General features: G+C 52.1%; 9 protein-coding genes across 9 annotated transcripts; 4 read left to right on the top strand and 5 right to left on the bottom strand.

Annotated features, from left to right (window-relative positions):
* Positions 1 to 1,635: 1,635 nt before the first annotated feature.
* On the bottom strand, positions 1,636 to 2,076 carry J4E84_004277 (uncharacterized protein; the record flags this gene model as incomplete). The annotated part of the gene is made up of 1 exon (XM_049386885.1): positions 1,636 to 2,076. The coding sequence occupies one exon, from the start codon at positions 2,074 to 2,076 to the stop codon at positions 1,636 to 1,638; it is 441 nt and encodes a 146-aa protein (XP_049245655.1).
* Positions 2,077 to 2,602: 526 nt separating this feature from the next.
* J4E84_004278 (uncharacterized protein) lies at positions 2,603 to 3,903 on the bottom strand (the record flags this gene model as incomplete). The annotated part of the gene is made up of 3 exons (XM_049386886.1): positions 2,603 to 3,067; positions 3,117 to 3,148; positions 3,201 to 3,903. The coding sequence occupies 3 exons, from the start codon at positions 3,901 to 3,903 to the stop codon at positions 2,603 to 2,605; spliced, it is 1,200 nt and encodes a 399-aa protein (XP_049245656.1).
* A 1,114-nt stretch (positions 3,904 to 5,017) lies between these two features.
* J4E84_004279 (uncharacterized protein) lies at positions 5,018 to 7,587 on the top strand (the record flags this gene model as incomplete). Its single annotated transcript, XM_049386887.1, has 2 exons — positions 5,018 to 6,139; positions 6,199 to 7,587. The coding sequence occupies 2 exons, from the start codon at positions 5,018 to 5,020 to the stop codon at positions 7,585 to 7,587; spliced, it is 2,511 nt and encodes an 836-aa protein (XP_049245657.1).
* A 632-nt stretch (positions 7,588 to 8,219) lies between these two features.
* J4E84_004280 (uncharacterized protein) lies at positions 8,220 to 12,120 on the top strand (the record flags this gene model as incomplete). Its single annotated transcript, XM_049386888.1, has 7 exons — positions 8,220 to 8,279; positions 8,334 to 8,683; positions 8,739 to 8,844; positions 8,950 to 9,313; positions 9,389 to 10,038; positions 10,481 to 10,575; positions 10,632 to 12,120. 7 exons carry the CDS (start codon positions 8,220 to 8,222, stop codon positions 12,118 to 12,120), a joined length of 3,114 nt encoding a protein of 1,037 aa, XP_049245658.1.
* A 511-nt stretch (positions 12,121 to 12,631) lies between these two features.
* Positions 12,632 to 13,406, top strand: J4E84_004281 (uncharacterized protein; the record flags this gene model as incomplete). Its single annotated transcript, XM_049386889.1, has 2 exons — positions 12,632 to 12,635; positions 12,670 to 13,406. 2 exons carry the CDS (start codon positions 12,632 to 12,634, stop codon positions 13,404 to 13,406), a joined length of 741 nt encoding a protein of 246 aa, XP_049245659.1.
* Positions 13,407 to 14,032: 626 nt separating this feature from the next.
* Positions 14,033 to 15,373, bottom strand: J4E84_004282 (uncharacterized protein; the record flags this gene model as incomplete). Its single annotated transcript, XM_049386890.1, has 1 exon — positions 14,033 to 15,373. One exon carries the CDS (start codon positions 15,371 to 15,373, stop codon positions 14,033 to 14,035), a length of 1,341 nt encoding a protein of 446 aa, XP_049245660.1.
* A 670-nt stretch (positions 15,374 to 16,043) lies between these two features.
* J4E84_004283 (uncharacterized protein) lies at positions 16,044 to 16,685 on the bottom strand (the record flags this gene model as incomplete). The annotated part of the gene is made up of 1 exon (XM_049386891.1): positions 16,044 to 16,685. The coding sequence occupies one exon, from the start codon at positions 16,683 to 16,685 to the stop codon at positions 16,044 to 16,046; it is 642 nt and encodes a 213-aa protein (XP_049245661.1).
* A 287-nt stretch (positions 16,686 to 16,972) lies between these two features.
* J4E84_004284 (uncharacterized protein) lies at positions 16,973 to 18,250 on the bottom strand (the record flags this gene model as incomplete). The annotated part of the gene is made up of 2 exons (XM_049386892.1): positions 16,973 to 17,820; positions 18,247 to 18,250. 2 exons carry the CDS (start codon positions 18,248 to 18,250, stop codon positions 16,973 to 16,975), a joined length of 852 nt encoding a protein of 283 aa, XP_049245662.1.
* A 2,343-nt stretch (positions 18,251 to 20,593) lies between these two features.
* On the top strand, positions 20,594 to 22,189 carry J4E84_004285 (uncharacterized protein; the record flags this gene model as incomplete). The annotated part of the gene is made up of 4 exons (XM_049386893.1): positions 20,594 to 21,311; positions 21,450 to 21,709; positions 21,764 to 21,780; positions 21,835 to 22,189. The coding sequence occupies 4 exons, from the start codon at positions 20,594 to 20,596 to the stop codon at positions 22,187 to 22,189; spliced, it is 1,350 nt and encodes a 449-aa protein (XP_049245663.1).
* Positions 22,190 to 22,278: the final 89 nt, after the last annotated feature.

Here is a 22,278-nt window from a genome sequence, read left to right on the forward strand (position 1 = left end):
CGTAAAAGCTCAATTGGACAAGGTCGATGGTCGGAAAAGCTCAGGAAGGGCAGGCAGCTTATTTGTACAACGCGCTGCTCGGTACCTAGCTGCAGACCCTGGCTGGACGATATTTTGCCAGCGGGGTTTAGGGACCGGTACCTGGCTGTAATGGCGCTCCTCGTTGGCTACGCACTCGGTGATGGCATCAGGCTCGCCTGTAACGCGGTTGCTGCTATACCAAACATGTGAATAGATGGGCGCTGTTCACGACCGCTCCTTCCTGATGAAGGCTAGCGCTGCGGGCGCACAAACAAGCTCGCCGTCGGTGGGAACGTAGAAAGCATGTTTCTGTGTCGTCCTATCGCGACACGGCCCACATGTCCCGCAGTCGTGGCTCAGACTTGGCGGCCATCTCCATGCAGCTCTCACGTGAAGCTCCGCAAAGCTCTCGCCCAGATTGCTGGCGGCCGTGCCAAGACGCGCCGTCACGATCAAGCCCGGTGGCGGATAAAACGGCGCACCCGAAGAGGCAGGTCGATAAAAAGTCCAACACCCGCCTTTTACACATCGATAGCCAGTGCGGCGTTGCTGTGTCGCTTGTATGCTGCCTTACCATATGGGGAGGCTGGGAGTCTTGATATCGTACGGGCTGCCTCGGTCTGGTTCGGGCCTGCTGCGCGCCTAAAGCTTTCTATCATCCGTGAGCAAATTGGTGATCGGCACCTGCCTTGCCTGGCTTAGATATGCAGACCCTATCGATGCAACTGCTTCTTCGCGTTCGTGATGGCGCACGCCGTGACACCTCGATGACATCGAACGAATGGGCTGAGGGGCCGCCTCGTATCGCATCCAGCAAACTGCGCATTTGCGCTTGATGGCAAGACGTATGTACCTTGCTGTCCGCTCTCCTGCTGCACGTCTTCCCTAATCCGATCTCTCTTGCTTTCCAAGGCACTACCCCATATCTGCGAGCGTGCCAACGACTGCCAAAATACCGACGATGCGGCAACCGGTAATCAGCGTATCCACAGTCTCGGAAGCAGTTCGCTGTCGTTGCGGCTGTCGCGCCTCGTTCGTGGTCCAGGGATAAGGAACCTGAGTATTGCACCTTAGGGCTGAATAGCCGCAGTGGACCCATACAGTAGCTTTTCCGGTCTGGTGGGACATAGTCGTTGACAAACTCTTCTAAGATGCGATATGTTAGTACCGCGCGAGAGGTGGCATCGTGTTCAAGTTGGAGACTCCTTCGTGGTTGAGGGAATCGTAGCTTCCGATGCAGGTGTCTCGCTTGCCCCGCCCCCACGTGCCATGCGGACCGGGACGCGTCGGACGCGTTCGATCGCGTCTCTACAACACCAAATATCTTCCTACGGCCATCATCGAATGTATTCTTGTCAGCATGGTTCGGAGCCGTAAGATTCAGCATTGCGCTGTTTGAGGGTCAGCTAAGCGACTTATGTGGTAGCCTGACGACCCCCGCGGAAAGTGTCAACGAACGCTAGAGTGCGCCTTTGATTCAGACTGGGCCTGGTCTTGATTTGGGCGGAAAGACTCAGCACTATGAACTGCAGTGTAATCGTACTGAACATAGACAATTACTACTATGTGGTTTTTCAGCTGTACGCCGCAACAAACGGGTCGAACGCCAACGGCCTATTCTTCCTCAGAGCTATCCTCTGCCGACGGATCAATAACTTTATTCAGTACTCTGCCTCCATCAAACCTGAGCGTCTTCCGCAATTCGTACACGGTGGCTTCCAGATCCCAAACTGCGTCGACCAGTTTTTCTCTAGCCCCACCAACTTGATATCTCAGAGCACTGGCGTCCCACAACTCATCCACAACGCCCACTACGCTTATCCATTCCTTAAGCTTCTTGTTGGCGTCCTTTGCATCTTTCACTGCTGTTTTGAGAGCCGGTACGAGCAAGTCCTCTTCTAATCTCTTCCTCGTCCGTGCTTCTTTGTCTATGTGATCAGCGTGGAATGGGTTTTCTTCGAGAGATTCGTAGAGTCCTTTCCATTCGTTCTTCACCTTGACAATTTTGTCGATATTGTCGGTGTTGGCAGTGGTGGTGCGAGGTGCGGAACTCATGGTGTAGATGACGAGGAAGATAGGCGTGAAAGAATGATGTTATAGCCGTTGTGAGTTTGCTATTTGCGCTTGCTGTGCACGCATGATCATAGAAGGATTTCATGTATTAGTTGGTGCACTTTCTGGGGGTCTTAGTATGCTCAAGACAAAGGTAAAGGTCTAGCTTCGGGTGGAATCTGGCCTTGATTGTGAAGCGTAAAAGGCCAGCTGCTCAACTTTGAGAGACATGAATGCATGTATGGATGGCTCGATGACACATAGCCCTACCGATCTTTGCCTGCTCGATGTCAAACATTCCAAAAACAAGCCTGATCGATGCAGTCTCAGAAGGATGGCCAGGGATGTCGCGCAAAACAGTCCCAAATCTCACGAAGCACCATCCCCAATCTTGTCGCCAAACTCCCGCAAACTCCACTAACCCAGCAATGGAAACCCACGGATGACCTTAACCGACACGAACTTTTCCAAATCAACGCCATAAGCCTTCGATACTTCAAATACCCCCAGATCAATCATTCTCCACCTTTCAAAAAGCCGAAATGTCCAACGCTTCTCCCGCTCTTCTCATCCTTTGCTTGAGACCCTCCACTTCCTTCTCCAGCACCTTTGATCGCCTCTCAGCTTGTGCGCAGCGTGCCTGAGATTGACCGAGCTGATCGCGAAGAGCGTTCTCGTTGTTGAGCGTATTAGCGTGTAGTTCTGCCAGCTCATCGTGTTGAACTTGGATGCCGCGGTACGCATTTTGACTGAACATGCTTTCGTTTTTGACTCGGCTTATCTCCGCTGTGAGGCCGTTGACTTGCGCTGAGAGCTGGCGGTTTACTGCGACCAGTGTTCTGAAATGCTCAGGAGACCGGGCTTCCATATCGATCTCCGCTCTCAACTGGGCATTTGTTCTTTCACTGTTTGCTAGCCTGGCTTCTGCACTGATTGCCATGATAGGATGATCTGGGCTTAATGATCGCCGTAAGGTGCTGTGTGATGGGTGTATCTATGGACAATTAGCTTTGAGCGTGATTTAAGCTATTGCGTGTACGTACGATATGACTGTAGTCGCGACGCTTAATTCTCGCTGTCATCTATTAGCTTATCCAGATAGATGGAATAGAGGCTTCGTAACTTACCTGCTGCTGGCATGGGTTCATCATCGCCGGTGCGTTTCTGAGATGCGACAGTGCCGTGCGTTAAGTCAGTTCTATCTGGAATCGGCACTAGTGTCGCAGCGGAAGCTGGTACGGTTTCCGGTTCCTGTTTCTGGACTTTTGCGTGAGGCTTTGGACGGCTGCCCTTGTTTGCGATCCATGCGCAAGCCTGTTTAAAGTCGAGCCAGAAGTGATTGTAGTCACCTACCTCGTCGATGTAACCAGCAGCTAAGAAGTAGTAAAGCGCCATCGCTCGTACTCTGTTGCACAAAGTTTGCTTGCCAACTGAGAGGTCTCCGACGTCACAAAACGGTTCATCGATATCGACATGCTGGAGACTGTTCTGTTGCACGCGATAGATGCTCGAGTCTGGATTGACATAAAAGTACCCAATATAATGGGTCTTCAATCCATGTACGTAGATATAGACCAGAGGCTTGAAGTCCAGAGACGGGGCGTCGAAGGTGCCCAGAGTAAGTACCATCTCGGACGCGTCCTGTGGCCAATGGGTGTCGACTATTGGACCAAAGCTTTTGCGATGACTGAACTTGACGGTCTCGAAAGCCGGGAGTTTCTCAAAATCATCGGGTATGAGAGAACGTGCCTGCCTGGAAATGGTTTGTGTGTACCAATTCGTCACGCTTTCATCGATAGTGATGGGATTGTTGACGTTGGTATGTCCCATGGTAGGAGATTCTTGCAGTCTAGCACCGCGAAGCAGTAACTGTGAGCTCTGACGGGTTGATTAGTATTCCACCAATAGTAAAGTTATGCTGCACGCACAAGCTAGTGTACCGGATACAAAGGAAAAGGGCCGAGAAAGTGTGTTCGTAATTGGATACGATGGGAGGCAAGGTCTGGACCTTAAAGAGATGAGAGCTTTATACAGAGAGAGATCCTGGCAGATTTGAAGTGTATGAAGTGATAGAGCAAGGCTACAAGAGCGGTACGTGAGAGTGATGTATACCTGGGCAGGACCTGCACCTGAGTGAGAGCATACGAGATTACCTCGAGAAGCTACCGCGACAAGGTAAAGGCCATCAACGCGAAGTACGATAAGATGAGAATTCTGAGGGACACTTTTGACAAATATGATCGATCAGCATCACCGCGACCCTGTCAATTAGTTCTGAACCTTGGGATAGCCTGTACGTATGATCGTAGGGACGCGACAGGCTCGTTACCACGCGCATGTAGTGATAGAACTCAACCGAGTATTGTCATGCTCAGTGCGCAAATGAAGAGAAGGATTTGATCGTCTGTGGACTGCAGGCGGTCGGTCCTGGGCGAGATGGCTGATGACGTCGTAGTTGCCCTAGTAGGTCTCTCATAATTGCGGCACAAAAATTCTGGAAGCCACCACCATCTCGTCTCCGTCCTGACCATAGTCAAATTCCACCATACACCGTCTTCCATACCATTAAGTCTGCGGCGCTTTCGTCCACGCGTACAACGATCGGAATGCGCACTACCATCGGCTGTCAACCGGTTCGGCGGACTTTCTCAGCCAGTTGTTGCCGATCTCTCCGATCCCCGCCATTCATCCCCACAATCAGCCAGTAAAGCTTGAGCCGCCCTCCGCACGCTTGACTGATCTTGTACTTGCGCCCAGCTTTTAGGCTGAAGTACGGTGCGACCGTTAGACTTCGTTTTGTTTCCTCGGTGGGAGATGTCACGACAATTGCTGCCGTAAATGTGCTAATGACGTGTTGATCATGAGGAAAGCGTGGTGACCTATAAAGGATCTTGGGGACGGCGGCCAGTATGTGGATATTGACCGTTATCCATTGGCTTCAATCATGCGACTTTTACTCACCACACTGTTTTGCGTGCTGGGCGTTGCTGTAGCCGAAGATGGCTCACAAGGCTGGCTGCGCTATGCTCCTATACCGGACGGGCCATGCGCACAATCGGTACCCCCGGCGATCATCGCTTTGAACAGCACGAAAGTGAGCCCTGTCTACACCGCAGGCCAAGAGCTTCAGAGAGGCGTAGAGGGCATCATCGGACGAAAGCTGCACGTCAGCTCGACGGCAGACCAAAGCCAGTCTGCCATCATCGTCGGAACTTGGGACGCCTACGTAGCCGCGTACGGAAGCATCGATGAATGCGAGAACCTGGACGAAGATGGTTTCTTCCTTAGCACAACTACTCCCGGCAAAGTCATAATCATTGGACAGAATGAACGCGGTGCTCTCTATGGAGCCTTTGAGTATCTTTCTCAGCTCGCGCAAGACAACATCACGGCTGCTTCAACGGTATACAACCCGCAAGTACCCATCCGATGGACTAATGAATGGGATAATATGGATGGCAGTATCGAAAGAGGGTATGCTGGCCCTTCATTATTCTTCCGGGACGGATTTGTCGTAGATAACACGACACGGGTTGCTGAATACGCTCGCCTGTTGGCATCAATTCGTGTAAACGGCGCCATCATCAACAACGTCAACGCAAACGCCACGCTACTCAACGATCGCAACGTGGAAGGCCTTGGTAGACTCGCTGATGCGATGCGACCATGGGGTGTGCAACTTGGCATATCCCTCAACTTCGCATCTCCGAATGCTAGTCTAGGCACATTCGATCCTTTAGACCCGAAGGTAGATGCATGGTGGGCCAACATCACCAACCAGATTTATTCCAAGGTTCCAGACATGGCCGGTTATCTCGTCAAAGCAAATTCAGAAGGACAGCCTGGTCCATTGACCTACAACCGAACACTCGCAGACGGCGCCAACATGTTCGCGAGGGCAGCCAAACCCCATGGTGGCGTTGTCATGTTCCGCGCTTTCGTCTACGACAATCACATCAATGAGACCAACTGGTACAACGACAGGGCGAATGCGCAATTGGAGTTCTTTCAGCATCTCGATGGAAAGTTTGACGACAATGTAGTTGTTCAGATTAAGTTCGGCCCGGTATGTCTACAGACGCTATCTATTCAAGAGCAGACTAACGTATCTCTGTTTCCCCACAGATTGACTTCCAGGTTCGGGAGCCAGCATCGCCACTGTTTGGATCTTTACGGCACACAAGCACAGCTATCGAGCTCCAGATCACGCCCGAGTATCTTGGCCAAAACTGCCACCTAGTCTATTTGGCTCCACAGTGGAAAGAGATCCTCGAGTTTGACATGAGATCTGACAACCAGTCATCCAAAGTCAAAGACATTATCACTGGAGAGCGCTTCAAGCGACCATTGGGTGGCTATGCAGGCGTGACAGGAGTTGGATCAAATGCGACGTGGCTAGGCTCACATCTAGCCATGTCCAACCTGTATGCGTACGGTCGATTAGCCTGGGACGCGTCCGTTGACCCGAAGATTATCCTGCAAGACTGGATTCGATTGACATTTGGCTTTGACCCGGACGTGCTCGACACCATCACCGATATGTCCATGAGGTCGTGGCCTGCATATGAAAACTACAGCGGCAATCTCGGCATTCAGACACTGACTGACATTTTGTACACACACTTTGGACCAAACCCTGCTTCGCAAGACGGGAATGGGTGGGGTCAATGGACGCGCGCGGATGCATTCAGTATTGGCATGGACCGCACCGTGAAGAACGGCACTGGCAATGCTGGACAATACCCGCCCGAGGTCGCTCAAATCTACGAGGATATTGAATCGACGCCGGACAATTTACTGCTCTGGTTCCATCACGTTCCGTATACACAGCGACTGAAATCCAACAAGACTGTGATTCAGCACTTCTACGACGCTCACTACGAAGGTGCTGGTGTTGCGCAGGAATTTGTCGGGCAATGGGAGTCCTTGAAGGGCAAGATCGACGATGAGCGATATGAACATGTATTGTTCAGGCAAACGTTCCAAGCTGGCCACTCGATAGTTTGGCGCGATGCGATCAACGAGTTCTACCACAATCTCTCACAGATAGCGGACGAGAATCAGCGCGTGGGCAATCACCCGTATCGCATTGAGGCGGAGGACATGATGCTCGATGGTTTCATGACTTACGCCGTAAGCCCTTTTGAGACAGCTTCCGGCTATACGGCTATCGTCACAACATCAAACTCCACAACGGGCGTCGCGACCGCTAATGTCACGTTCGCCTCGGGAACGTACGACGTCGCTGTCAATTACTACGATTTGATTGGAGGTAAAGCGAAGTACGAACTCGAGGTTGGCGATCGGATCGTGGGTAGCTGGGTGGGGGATCTGGAAGACAAGCTGGGACACGCGCCGAGCGTGTATCTCGATGGGCACTCCGCGACGCGCATCACGTTCAGAGGTGTTGAGGTTCGGCAAGGTGACGTGGTGCGACTCACTGCGCAAGCTGATGGGATAGAGCCCGCCCCGGTCGATTACCTCTCATTCTTGCCACCTGGCATTGTTGACTGAGTCGCTTGTGCAGCAAGTATGTACAAAAAAGAAAAAAAGATGCGAAATTGAAATTGATGTCCTCGCATTCGCAGACGCGACAATCTAATGTTTCCACTGCCCAGTCGGCTTCATTTCCACTACCGGGTTCCCCTGCGCGCCTCCCGCCCCGCCTAACCCACAATAGCGACTTGTCTCCTATTCCCCCAGGCATGGCAACACCATAGCCCAGTCGTTGGTGGCTTTCGGAGACGGGGAATTTCACCTGCACTCCCGCAATTTGAGGCAGGTCTCTTGCATTAGCCACCGCTCTGCAGACGCAAAGCCCAACAACACCCAACCCTCCCTCAAACAATGCGCAGCCTATTTTCTTCGTAAACTGAGCGTGATCTGTGTCTCCCCCCTTTCGCATCCAACGTCGTGGGCCACCAAGTAACCGGCGGGCACGCAAGAGCTTGAGATCCGTGCCGTACGCCAGTACTTCACGATGTGACAAGCTCGTCAGCTCCGACCAAGCCAACACACCTTCAAAATCGCCGACCGGCATCGCCGTCCCAAAAACAAACACGACAGCCACGACAGCCCGGCAACGCCCTCGACGTCTTTTTCAAAGTGCATATTAGCATCAACTTTGTCAACGCACATCCAAACTAATGTCGCGTCCTAGTACAGTCGCTGCCCGATGCGCTGCGCTAGGAACTTCGATCGCCCAGGTAGCCGCTTCAGATGTTCAACTTTGCACCTACACGCGCTAACGCCCAAAACAGGTCATCCCGGATGTCAGCAGCTTTGCTCGCAAATTCCGCGATGCTCGTCACGACCTGAACAAGATCAACAGTGATCTGCTCGTGATCAGAACTGGGCTGAGTATTGCGCAAGACGACTTTTCGGCAAAGTGGGCCGAGCTGCCGGCGTCTCTGATCGATGCTGTCTCGCGAGTTTTGGACTCATGCGACGATACCTGTGAACGATTGCATAAGGCTTTTCTTAAGCTCTCATGTGGTAGTAAACCGAAAGAGGACTGGCGTGTGCTGAAGGACGGACCTTTGGTGAATCTACGGCATGATCTTGACGCCTCAAAGGTGGTGCTAGAGTTATGTCTAGACTATGTCGCATTGTACGTCGTTCACGGCAGACACTATTGAATGATGCAAGAAACTTACTCTGCCTAGATTCTCCCAACAGGATACGATGGACTCGTTACTTCAAAATTTTGTCAGCGATCTCATCACGCAAAGTGATGAACTGCTGAAGAAGACGGATACAGATGAGATTTACGTGAATCAAACAGCACGCGACAAACTGTCTTCACTATTACAGGCTGTCCGTCTGCTTCGATCATGTATCACAGCTATTAAACGGGACGGGCCGTCTGCATCACAGCTAGCAAAGAGGACTACTCTCCCACGTCCAGATTCCCTAGAGCCCGCCCTTGGCGAGGAGCCTCGAAGCGGCAGGAAGAGCCCCCACGAACAAGCTTCAACACGAAACAGCGCTAACGACGGCATTGGTACATGGCTCGCCAACGTTCCGTCCTTTGAAGACGCGCAGACTCTCTCTTATTCCGCACTTGAACAAACATCTGTTCCCAGGCGACTTCTGATACCGCCATCCCGGGAAGACATCACCCCATCGCGCGGCACATTCTACACTGACGACGGCGCGGCATCCAGCCCTACACTGGTACCACCAGAATCCCGACTCAAGAAGTCATACAGCTGGTGTACTGATCTCTCAGGGAAGGCGAGTACTCGGTTACAACTTGCGTCTAGACACGCATCAAAACAAGCATCAAAATACACATCAACGCTGTCCAGCTCAGACGTCTCCATTTTTCATAGGAAGATCACCTCGGACCGGATAGCTGTGACGAAGGGCAAACGAAAAGAGTTGGAGCCGAACCAGAGGGCGGCGGTAGATCGAATCCTGGCAAACATACCAGCGGAAGCGACAGCTGCTGAAGTGGAGAGGGTGATATGGGAAGGCGCAAACCCCATGGCGACACATCCAGAGTTCGGGTACTTCTTCATTCGAGTAGCGTACGAAATGTCGCCAGACATTCTTACCCTTCTCTTGGATTTTGGGGCTGACATTACTCGTGTCAACCCAGCACCATCGTCATATTACTCCGCAATGCATGCCGCAACCTTAGGACGGCAGCTCGCCACCGTCCGTTACCTTGCTTCTTTGGGTCACTCGATCGACAACCCTGATCACGATGGAGAAACGCCCCTTCATCTTGCTTGCAGGACGCCTGGTGCGTCTGCGATAGCAAAGTACCTTGTTGAAGCTGGTGTGGACGTGAACTTCGAGGCGAAGAGCGGACGTACACCACTACAGTCTGCTCTCAAAGCAGTGAGGCTGGAGGGTAAAGAGAGAAGCATGTTGATTGAGCTTCTGCAGACACATGGGGCTGAGGGTGAAGTGAAGAGGGATTTGGACTGTGGGAGGGGTAACGAGAAGGGAAGACATGTGCTTGGATTAACATGAACTTCCAGGTTGATCAGGACAAAATGAAAGTTCCTTTGTTTCTGCTTCCGGTGGCGATGATTCCTTCTCTCATTTTCGGGCTTCGCGCTATATCTGAAATAGTAGAATGGTCTCTTAGCTCTGCTTTGTACTCGCAGGGTCTCTTCGGGCGTTGTTATAATACGGTGGTCAACTGAGAATGGCGAAATCGGAAAAGATACCCAGACTGTTGTATTGTAATCATAATGGATGATGTTGAAGCCCCCTAAGCTGACTCCGGTACTGCTTGATACTACATCCAGCATGTGGTTGATCTGGAAGGTACTCTGAATGCCGAAACGTCTCTAGCCGCCGCTAACTTATCGCGAGGTCCACTCTTCGTCGGCCACCTCCGCTACCAAGGACTCACTCACCTCAACTTCCCACCCATCCCCAAATCTTGCAGCACACATTGCTCCTTACGACGTGTATCATGACCAATATGGAGAAGGCATACAAGATGTGGGTGGAAGGGAAAGAGGTGGAAGGCCGAGCGGAGCAGTCAGTTAGCGGGACCCCTCACTCGTGACCCACCCCAATTGCTAACAGCATCACAGGCTCGCCGTTGAAGACCCCGCGACTGGGGAGATCTTCGCGCACTGCCATGCTGCATCTGAGGCTGATGTCGAGAATGTTGTTAAAACTGCACACAAAGTCTTCAAATCGGGTGTGTGGTCGAAAGCCCCACGCCATGTGCGTGCGGACACGCTGGACCGAATCGCAGAACTTTTGACCAAGAATCTCCCAAGGCTTATCGCGCTGGAAGTACAGCAGACCGGACGCGCTATTCGTGAGATGAACGCCCAGGTTCCGACTCTTACGAAATGGTTCAAATATTACGCCGCGTTGATACGAACTGAAGAGCGCTCTGTCTTGCCAACCGTCGGCAAACTACACAATTGGGTTGACCGTAAGCCGCTCGGTGTAGTCGCGCAAATTACGCCGTTCAACCACCCAATGTTGATTGCTGTCAAGAAGATCGCACCCGCATTAGCCGCGGGCAACTCCATCGTGCTGAAACCAAGTGAGCTGACGCCGCTCACCAGCATTGAGCTTGGCAAGCTTCTGAAAGAGGCCGGCTTGCCCGACGGCGTCTTTTCAGTGTTGCCAGGCGACGGCATCACGACCGGAAAGGCTCTTGTGGAGCATCCGCTCATCAAGAAAGTCGATGTTACTGGCGGCACACCAGCAGGACGCGCCATTGGCGCCATCGCAGGACGCAACCTGGCACATTACACCGCCGAACTTGGTGGCAAGGCTCCGCTGATCGTGTTTGAAAAAGCGCACATGGATCTTGCAGTCAACGGCATTGTGTTCGCAAGCTTCATAGCCAGTGGCCAGACATGCGTGGCAGCGACGCGTATCATCGTGCAGAATAACATCATCGATCAGGTAGTGGAGAAGCTGAAAGCCAAGGTACAGAGCATCGAGAGGCGGATGGGCTCACCGAAGAATGTGGAGTCTATGATGGGTCCCCTCATATCGGCGAAACAGCTCAGCAACGTTGAGACACTAGTCAACGACGCAAAGGATGCAGGTGCGACGGTTGTCACAGGTGGCCAACGAATGACTCACAAGTCTTCACTGGACGATACCGACTTCTCGAAAGGCTACTTCTATCCACCAACAATACTGGCGGATAGCACCACAAAGAAGATTGTCGACACGCGTATATGGAAGGAAGAAGCCTTTGGTCCTGTCATCGTCGTCGTAGGTTTTGACACGGAAGAAGAGGCCTTGGAGCTTGCGAACGATAGCGAATTCGGTCTGGGCGCAGCTATCTGGACGCAAGATCTTTCGCAAGCTTTCCGCGTGTCGGAGAGCATCGAGAGTGGCATTTGCTGGGTCAACACGCATCATCGCAACGACCCAAGCTCACCGTGGGGCGGCATCAAGAGCTCAGGAGTCGGTAGCGAGAACGGTATCGACGCTTACAATGCGTATACAGCATCGAAGAGTACGATCATAAACTATGCGACGGCTGATGAAGGGCTGGCTAGCGATGACTGGTTCCGGGAGGGCGCTGGCGAGGTTAGATATGGATGAGAGATATCGTGTCTCGATATAGTGAAAGAGAGGCCGCTATCACGCGAGGCTTCATATTTCGTAGAAAGAGCCACTCTTGAACGTCTCATGTGCTCTAAGATAAGCACAGTGAAAGAACACAACAATCTGTGACTAAGACCTGGTGGTTACTGTACCTTCGCTGACGTGGGTCTTGCGAATGACCTAGGCCAGTGAGAGAGAAGGTTCGTGACTATAATCGGTCACTTTATGTGCTAACCATTCCCTACCAGACGTTGTGCTGATCTACTCTTCTCTCAACCCTAAGCATTCTGCTGAACTAGTGTCTAGATCTCCAACTCTATCGTCCGGTCATGTCGAGCACTGATCAGGATGCGCCAGCGTATGCACCATCCGGGGGCCAAGGAAAGGTCCACAAGTCTATTTCATCTCTGACTCTCTCTTCCACTTTGAGGTCCAGATCTCCTGTCATAACCCCAACTGTAACAAGAGAGCGAGGCACAGACCCTGATGCCCCCTGGACGGCCAGGTCATGGGTAGGAAGATCTAACAAGGGTAACATGTTTAGAGCACTACAAAAGGCGGGCGAAGACGTCAGTGTATATGGCAATGCGCCTTGGAAAGACTTCACGGCAATGGACTTGGCTCAGGCTTTGGTCGCCAGGCGCAATAAGCGCATCGATCAAGGACTCATCGAAGGAACACCAATCATAGGTGGTGACTATGAGCGAAAGCCGCGATCCATCAGCTCCACCAAAAAGAAAGATATCCTCCGTATACACACAGCTCCAGTGAAAGAGCCCGAACCGATCTCAAAACGCGAATCTCTGTTCATTTTAAGGAGCCTCCATTCCCACCTTAAAATGATCAAGAACGCTGCTATTGACGAGGCAGAAACCTCACAGCACGGCAGCCTACAAGCGGGAGTAGATGACATAAATGCATATGTCAACCCTTACCCAGAGCTCTGCAGCTCACCTGGGTTTGAGCTTGACGGGAAACCTCTCACAAATTTCAGGATCATTATGGACTGTTTTTCGAAGCCCATGATATCGGAAAAAGCCCAAATGCTGGTCCGCACGGTCTTGCACCATCAACACGAACTTACCCATTACCACCAGCAGTGCAGAGAAATTGACCGAGACAAGAAACACTACTTGGCATGCCTAAAAGAAGTCTACTATATCCAAAGGACTGAGCTGTGGCGCGAAATGATGAAGAGCGTAAGTGTTGACACTGATAGCGAGATGGGAAAGCAGGTGGAGGCTATTGTCAACGACACTTTTGTCAATGTAGAGGATCTGTAGAGGGATGGTCGACTTTAGGAAGGCCGCGACGAAAGTCCGATAGTGTTAGTCTGCTAGACATGAACTAAATCGTGCTCTCAGAAGCTAGTGATGCAAGCGGGAGTGCTTTGGCGCGTGCGATATGGAACGGAGGGGCAAACCTTGGAAGTCCGGAGATGGCCGAGGTCACGTGGGGAAGATTGCTTCGGAAGGGTGACGTCATCGCTTCGGCGAAATTTTGCGACGCGTCGCGACCAACGGCAGTAAGACCACCACCAGCCACAATTTCAACAGCTGTCTTCAGTGCACACTCCTCGTCCCAAACTACACGTCTTGTTCAAAGGCTACGATCAGTATCGGTAGCATGAAGCGCCTAATGCTCGACCAACTGGCCATGCAGCGGCCTACCAGGGGTGGCAGCCAGAGCGGTTCAGGGCTCACTCTCTCCAACTCAGCAAGCATGGAAAAGGATCGAGCTTGATGACAGATTTTGGAACGGTTGTTTTACACCTTATCATGGCTGACTACTAATACTACAACAAAACAGCTGTACAGAAGCAAACGTCCCTCCTCTCGTCCATAAGCCCCGAGCCTGCGATCGAATGTGCTCCCACGGTCGATTCGATTGACACGCGTCAAATGCTGTACTACTCATCATCTAGAGCGAATTCTTCGTCATCAGCATCGCTCAAGCTCCACAGCATCTTGTCCTCCTCAGCGCGACGCTCGTCCTCGGCATCCAACTCACGATCGCCGATCCTGCCTGGGTACCCAGGTGCCAGAAGCTTGTCGAACAGAATCCGCCCACCGACCGCAACATCGTCACTAGCCTTGGCTCGCGAGACAGCACGCTGCTCTTCGTGGTCGAGGTTGTCGGTAATAAATGTAGGCAGGGGTGGAATGTAGTGCCTAAACTGATGGGTACACCGACTAGTCTGATGGCCAAAGCGATACTGCTTACTACGGAAGCGCTTGTTCTCAGGGCCAGGAGCTTTCGCGCAATTGTCGCACTCGATCGTCTCCTTTACAGGGCACGCGTCGGCGTCATGCACGTCTGCTGTCTCGCAGTACCAACAGAACTGAGCAGTGCCCCACGTCTGAGGCGAGATAGCCTTCTTCTCCTCAGCAAGATCGGTCCAGATATCGTTGATGGAACGACCGGCGATGCTGCAGTCTGACGGGAATTGATTGCCAGGCATACCCGGGAACAAGACTGGGAAGAGGACAACGAGAAAGAACAGTGTTGTCTCATACACTGCATCGTTGGAGCTGTTGTGTAGCCAGATGCTACTTGTATTGATTTGGAACCCACGAAGAAGCTCGACGAATCTCGGCAAGCTTTCACCGCGTTCCTTGTCTGGGACAGCGACGATACCAGCGTGGCTCGCCAGTGCCCCAAGCGATCGGATCGTAAGAACGATGCTGTCAAGCTTAGCCGTGTTAAGGTTCCATTGCTCCTTCAGCTGGCGCTCATCATTGTTCAGGCCTTGACCAAAGAAGATTACTGGCCTCTTGGATCCATCATCGCAGCGCTGGTTGTCGAGAAACTGGACCAGGACTGCTTGGGCCTCAGACTTCGTAACGAAACGCGTTTGACAAAACCTTGGGTTCAGCTCAGTATCGCCGAAAGGAATACCAAACTTGTCTTTCCCCTTGTTCCGCATATGACACGTCTCCACGATGCGTAGGTGATGTACCGCGAAGTTTCGAATGAGATTCTCGAAATCGCTTGGGCTCTTGCAGCCACGAAGCTTCTTCATCGGGAAGACGACGAGACCGCCCTCGTTGATTATCTCCATTGGGTTATCGGGAGGTTGGTTGTACCATTCGAGGTCCAGACAAACTCCCAGCGTATCGTCCCACTTTGCCGGTGCGCCTGGGATTGGAGTGGTGCTAAAGCTGCGGACGAGGTCAAGAGCTTTGCGACCCTTGCAGAAAGCCTTGACACCCTCAAGAGTGTTGGGATATATCGTAGTGGTCGAAGCCATATTGTGTACTCGTTTTGTACGACTTTAACAGTTAGTCTAGGTCGAAGAATGAAGAGAGCCTTTCTTTACCTCTATATATCCGGAGATGGGGAACTGGTATTTCAAGGATTCCGATCTGACGGCTCGATCCAGGTCACACGACTTACGCGTTTCGATGTAATGTCTTTCGATTGAGGAGTCGAGTTGAGCTTCGCCACGAGGAACTTTTGGAGCAGAGACCGTTGTTTATATATTGACAGAGGAGAGTAGCCAGGCAACTAGCGCGTGAAATGCAGCGTGTACCCCCCAGACAACAGGAAGCATATTCATTAGGCCCATTGACTAAGTCACTGGGCCGACACAGCCCTGGAGAGTGCCGAAGATGGGCTTGCAAAGTCAGTGTCGACATCGAGCAGCTAAATACCGAAAGCGTTCAAGCAGCCAGCAAACCAGCTATTCGCTTGGTCATACTTGCAAGCCAAAGGCTAGATGGTGACAAGCTTTGGGTAGACTGGACAATTGGCTCGTGCTACTGGTTGTATGTCTGCGAATGGAAATGGTGTTCAAAAACATTCCTACAGCTGAAGGGTTTCATGATTTTTATGAGTGTTGTCAACTGGTCTGCTTGCAAGCATGCCTTACGTAAATTCCTCCCCCGTTGACTTGCTAAGCTGCCTTATGCGTTCACATGCTAAGGCTCAACTAACTTCTCCAAGACCTCACTCATTGCCCTGTCCGCCTCGCCCATCCTAGCCCCGTGATCGTCTCCGGGAAGCTGCCATGACAGACTGTTCTGTAACCTCTCCCAGAATTCCAAGTAATCTCTCATCGGCACCTCTAGCACGGTCTCAACCTCATCCTCCGGAGTCTCAGCGTGTACCTGGCGAAGTTGTGCTGAGATATCGAGGAGGAGCCGGATCATGTGCTGAGAATAGAGGTCGATCATGATAGGCGGTGCGGCGAGGGCTAGTGACGTCGGCTCGTGGCGCGCACCGAAGCGGTCAGGGTCGAGAGACAGATCCTTCTCCTTGAGTATGTAGTCCTTGGCCAGGCTGAGCTTGCTGCGCAACATCCCGTGGTATTTTGCCTCTTCATCGGGACCGAAGTTGGCAAAGTCAGGTGCCTCGTTGGTTTTGGCGTCGACGAGCGTTGCGACGGTGAGCTTTAGATGCTTGAACCCGTTGTCTTGTTGGTTGAATGCGACTCTTGAATCGGTGTTGCGGCCACCCCCAACCTGACCGGAGACCCAATGGCGGCGGAAGTCATCGTGGGCGAATGCGAGAGCGGTTTTGTCCTTGTCGTTGACGCCGATCTTGCGGGTGCGTACAGGCATTGTGAGTGTAGCTGGGGTTCAAATTTGCGGTCGCGGTAGGAGTATGAGGGAGCAAATGATCGAATGATTTCGCGACTGCGATCTCGCCGTAGAAGTGGCTAGAGAGCGGGGGTGCACACAGGCAACATCAAGGCAACGAGGGCAGTGCTTGGTGCAGAGCTTGGAGTGTTGGTGAGCACGGGCCGCGAGTCGCATTCACTACCGTATCGTTATAAGTTCCTCTTATCAAACAATTGGTAGAGCTACAGACTGGGCACAGGGAACGTACTACTCCGTGCGCTCTCTATCTAGAACAAATCATCTAGGTAGTCTGAGCTGTCCAGACATCCAATATGGACCACTATGCCACCAAGAGCCTGTCCTGCCTCTAACATCTTTTCCGCCTCCTCTAAAGCAGACTCGGTGGCATCACTCAATTGCCTGGTTTCATTGTCATACGCGACGACCTCCATCCGTTGCGGATCATACTGTCCTTTGTGGTAGTAGCTGATACCGCTCTTACGAAGACGTTTTAGTAGACCAACTAGTGCCATGGTCTCTCCTTCGATGATCATAGGGAATGTTGGAGTTTCGGAAATGCGGATCTTGTACCGAAAGTCGTCCTTTACTGGGTTGCATGCTTCCATCAATCCATCACCCTTTCGATCTTCAATTTCGTCGGGGTCTGCGATGCACCAGTTACCATCTTCATAAGGATCGTAAGCGATGTGCGAAAGCTCCCACATCATCAGCTTGATACCTTGCGCGCTGATATACACATGCGGCTCACAGGACTGTCGAGCGGCCGATCGCGGCGACTGAAAGATGATCCGTGAGGGTCTCCACGACGCCATACAATTATTGAAGGATTCTTTCGACTTTGGGTCCTGAAATATTCTTCTCTTCTCTCTAGCGTAGCGGAAGATGTCACGACCAATCTGTCGACTGTATATGAACGCAGCTTGTTTTGCGAAGGCGTTGGCAAGATCTTCCCTTGTCAACACTCGCGCTATCTTAGCGATCCTGCAAGTGCACGGCAGGTCGACGAGGGTGTTGGGATTTGCTGTGTTGTAGGCTTCGTGAAGTTCCTTTTGTGGGTTGTCTTGGTGCCAATCAGGCTGGTTTTCATCCTCATGGGTATGCTTGCGTTTCAGGCCTGCGACTGCAGAGGTAGAGGTACGAAGTCAGTGTATGTCTCACATGCACTTCGTACAGTTAAAACTTACCAACGGGGGGCGGGATATATGAGTGTGATTTTGGTTCATCGTGGGATTCTGGTTCATCATGCGATTCTGGTTCATCCTGCGCAAAATCCGGAACACCTTGTGGTGTCGCATCCGATGGAACATGGTCTCCAGTTTCCTTGGGCTCCGCATGCGCTGTGTCGTCATCGTTCGCTAGAGTGGCGTTATAGCTATCTTCTTTCCTTGGTTCTGATACTTCCTCACTGGGAGTTGAATGTAGTACCGTAGAAGCTGCAAGACCCAGATTTTTCTCCTTCCGTGCCTTGACGTGAGCCAATAGAGCCTCGATTATTGTATCTGCGGATGTCTTCGGGGCCTGTAGAGATCTGATGTCGTACCCATCGTCCTTTAGCAACTTCAATCGTTCGATATTGTTGGCTTTCTGCTTCCACGTCTTTTTATCCCAGACTTTGTCCAAGCTCAGTCCCTTATGAGCGATGCCTTTACATGCTTTTTCTTCCCAGATATGATCTTCTGACGAGAGTTTCGCGCATGGATGTGATTGTGAGATGACAGGAGCCGCCTCGGGTGGGTCAGTGGCTGGTACAAGCAGACTGCCGGCGAGAACATCGGAGTGCAAACTTATCGGCGTTAAAGGTAAAGGAGGCACGAGGTGCTCGGGGCTGTTTGCTTCCTGGGTGCTAGAGACATCATTTCTCGCGCGCATCCGCTCAATAATGTCTTCATCTGGGTGTTGATAGTTTGAACCATTGGCAAGCGCTTGCGCACGACACAGCTGATCGATCGTGAGATCCTTCGGCTTACTGTTTTCCGTGTCCCACGCATGGTTGATACAGCGAGGCTCAAAGGCGACAAAGCGATTAGTCTTTTGTGAATGCTGGTGGATCCTCCTGTCGATGCGATGCATCTTATACGAAGCAAGTCTTATGATGGTGATTAGTCTCGTAAAAGTGCGAGGATGGTATTCGGTACCGGTTTGCTATACAGGTACTGTTTAGCACTTTTCCAAACTAACGTACTTGGATGAAACTGGGTGGTTCTTCCGTGCAGGACAAGAAGGCCAGCCAAAGAAGTAGAGCCGAATGGTTGTGAAGAGAGTGAGAGATTACTAAAGGGTGTAGTCCGCGCCCATAGTTATACAGGAAGCAGGTACATCTTTTGGGGCACGTCGCTTTCCCTCCACGTCGTGTGACATGATCTTTGGCGCGTGTGAGTGACGCTGGATAGCTTTCACCAGGTTGAATCGCCAATATGTCCGTAAAGAGAGCTGATTGAGAAGCAAATCGAAGTCAGCTAGTAGGGCGTAGCTACAGGCCGAGCTCTTGTATGTAGCATTAGTGAAAAGTCCATAGTATAGCCGCCGTAGTGAATATACCGGATCAATGTCCTTGTGCGAATAGTCGGACGCATTGTAGAGTGCAGTAGCAAACAAAGAAAGCTCCGAGTGAAATGCACCGTTCTAGACTGGCCGACAGAGTTGAATGTATGTCGTGAGTAAGATGTAGCAACCTTTTGTTAGCTAGGCCATATTGTATTGAGTTCATGGCGACGAACATTCCCTAATGTTTCAAGATTCCGAGCTCATAAAGCAAACCCTCTCATGTGAGTAACACCCACCTAGAATTGGGAAGCTTCCGGAAAGACAGTGATAAAATGAGATAGGACTCTAGTTCTCGTGGCCACGCTTGAGGCTCGAGCCGCCATAGTGGAACGAGATGACAATAAGATCGCTTGTTCGACGTCACGGGCGACAGAACCATCGAGAAGATGCGCAGCAGAGCTCCCTGGAAGGGGCGGACTGTTCGTTCGTCGTTGACGGTAGAGTGTTGGGGTAAGCACGCGTGCGATGAAATCTGCAGTAGTGCTGCTCTGGCCAAGGACCGACGCGTTGTTCCGGCAAGCAGCTTAGGGGCCTCGTCACATATTCCAGTCGCAGTGTAACCGGACATTCGCTTTTCATCGCGGGGCATAGTTTCCGAGATGGCGCTGATGGTGTAGGTGATTGGATTCGGTGGGTGTGACAGACACGAGGTCCGGCCAAACCTCGGCACCGAGCGCGTGGGCGACGTGACACACTAACTTTAGTGGCGTCATTCATCCAACCTCCTTCAATTCAAACACATCTTCTCTCCTGACATCATTCCTGTCAGTCTGACTGCCCTGCTCTAGTCTCATCGAGACATCGCCGGATGAATACATAGGCTCTGTCTCGCTTTCAGCCCACGTGTCTTTCGGATCCGGGTTCGACCACCTCACGCCGTCCATTCGCGACAATATGCCTCGCGACCTTTCTCAGTCCATTCGGCAAGTACATGCTTACTTATCGATTCGTCCTGCATTCTCTACATCGCGTTCGCTTTCAATGAGGTGTACATCCATCGCGCCATTACCTCCACGCTCACCGTCTCCTCGTCTCCGCCATCGTGTCATCTTGTTCAATGTTATCAGTTGCATGGTCATTCCTGTACATCGAAGATGCCTTCAACGCGAGTAGACGTTCGATCGATCTTTGGTGCCGCTTATGCGCGCATCCGTGCGTGTTCATGTCTCCGCCCGTTTGTTAACGCGCTGTCACGTGACAAGGCGCTTGCTGCCTTCAGGGCAGGCTGCTTGCTATTGGCTGTCCGTGCTAGCACAATCACCTCTATCAGCACAATCAGCTGTACCGATACTACATTGTTGTAAACACCGACCCCGTCCTCCCCTCGCTGCAGCGGACTGGCAATGGCCGCGCCTGGCAGCAACCGCTATGCGATGTTCGCTAGTGCAGACAGCAGCGAAACTCCCGTCCGCAGTCCCGCTATTGACCATTCTCAAAACCCATTCCTCAATCAGATTGCCGATGACTCGATGCCATGGCAAGAGGTCAAGAAGCGCGGCGCTCCTGCAGTACAGCCGGCACCACCGGTTCGACGCTCTCCGCAGGTGCTGAATGACCGCACCAAGGCTATCCTCAACCGCCCACGCGCCCAGCAAGGGCAAGATCGCATCGTCTCGGGCTCAACGGACAACACACCCGAAAAAGCATACGATCCACACGAGAACTGGTGTGGCGTCTGCTCGTACAAGTTCGCCAACAAAGCTGCACTGCTCAGTCACATTAAGCAGAGCGTCGGACACGAAAACTATTGCAACCTCTGCAAGCGCGTCTTCGTGGACCGCAATGGTCTCAAAAACCACGTCGACAATGCAGCGAACCATGAAGTTCATTGCAACCTTTGTCTCTCCGCTTTCAAGGATGACTGGGCTCTCAAGAACCACTTCGAGAATAACTACAGTGTCGGCCATGAGTGGGTGTGTCTCACGTGCCTGCTCGGCTTCAAGACTCGCGCTGAGTTGGAGCAACATCTTCAGACCGCTGCGAAGCATACGTGGTGCGGAACATGCAAGCAGCGATTTCGCAATCAGGATCAACGCGATGCCCATTGGGAACAGACGAACAGTAAGTGGTCTGAGAGATTCTAGGTTGCGAGCTCGTGTCTTTTTGCCTCATCAGAGCGTTCATTCTCTTTTCCTACGATTACTTTATCTTGAAGACTTGACTGACCAAGGTAAGGACATAAGCATTGCTTACAACCAGGTTGCGAATTCGATGGACCGGACCAGTCCGCGCTTGCACGACATCTCAAGTGTGATCACTTCCAGTGCGAAGGCTGCAAGCGCATACTACCGAGCTTTACCAAGCTTACGCAGCATTACGAGAGCTGTGCATTCGCACTTGCCTGCCCCCAATGCGGCGAGCACTGTGCTGGAAAGGCCCAACTGGGTATTCACCTCGAGAACTGTTTCCTTTGCGAGGAATGTGGCTTCCACACTCACCACGAGGGCAACTACCACATTGTGAGTGATCTGCCACGCGACTGACTCACGACTGCCACGCTGACAACACACCAGCACATGACCAAGCACAGGTCCGCTGACATTGGCTGTTGGGCCTGCGACGCACCGATGCGCACCTACTCCAGTCTCATCAATCACTTGGAGTCAGGCAAGTGCCCCAACTTCAACGATCCGGCACTTCTTACGCGCTGTCTCGGAAAGTGGTGGTACTCGGCGCTTTACATGGATCTCGATATGCATGCGTCTATTCGCATAGGCCGCGTCGATATCCGCGAGGTACAGCGCTGGTCGGCATCTGGTGACCTTCACCCTTTCGTGTGTCGCGACGAGGGATGTGGGAAGATCTTTGGTCATCTGAGTTCGCTGGTATTGCACTGTGAGAGTCAGGCTTGCGGTTGGGGTGTCGATCGCCTGAACATGCCTGGGCTGGAGAAGGAATTCAAGCATACGTGTCTTCGGAGGGATAGTGCCACTGCCTAGGAGCGAGTGCAACCTCCGATGGTAGTGGAGATGCTCGAGGATCGACATGGAACGCGGAGGACCGTCATTCGTTCTGTCCCATCCATATT

The sequence above is a fragment of the Alternaria hordeiaustralica genome (genome assembly GCF_023758085.1).
Source record: "Alternaria hordeiaustralica strain BMP 2776 chromosome Unknown scaffold_6, whole genome shotgun sequence".
Classification (NCBI taxonomy): Eukaryota; Fungi; Ascomycota; class Dothideomycetes; order Pleosporales; family Pleosporaceae; genus Alternaria; species Alternaria hordeiaustralica.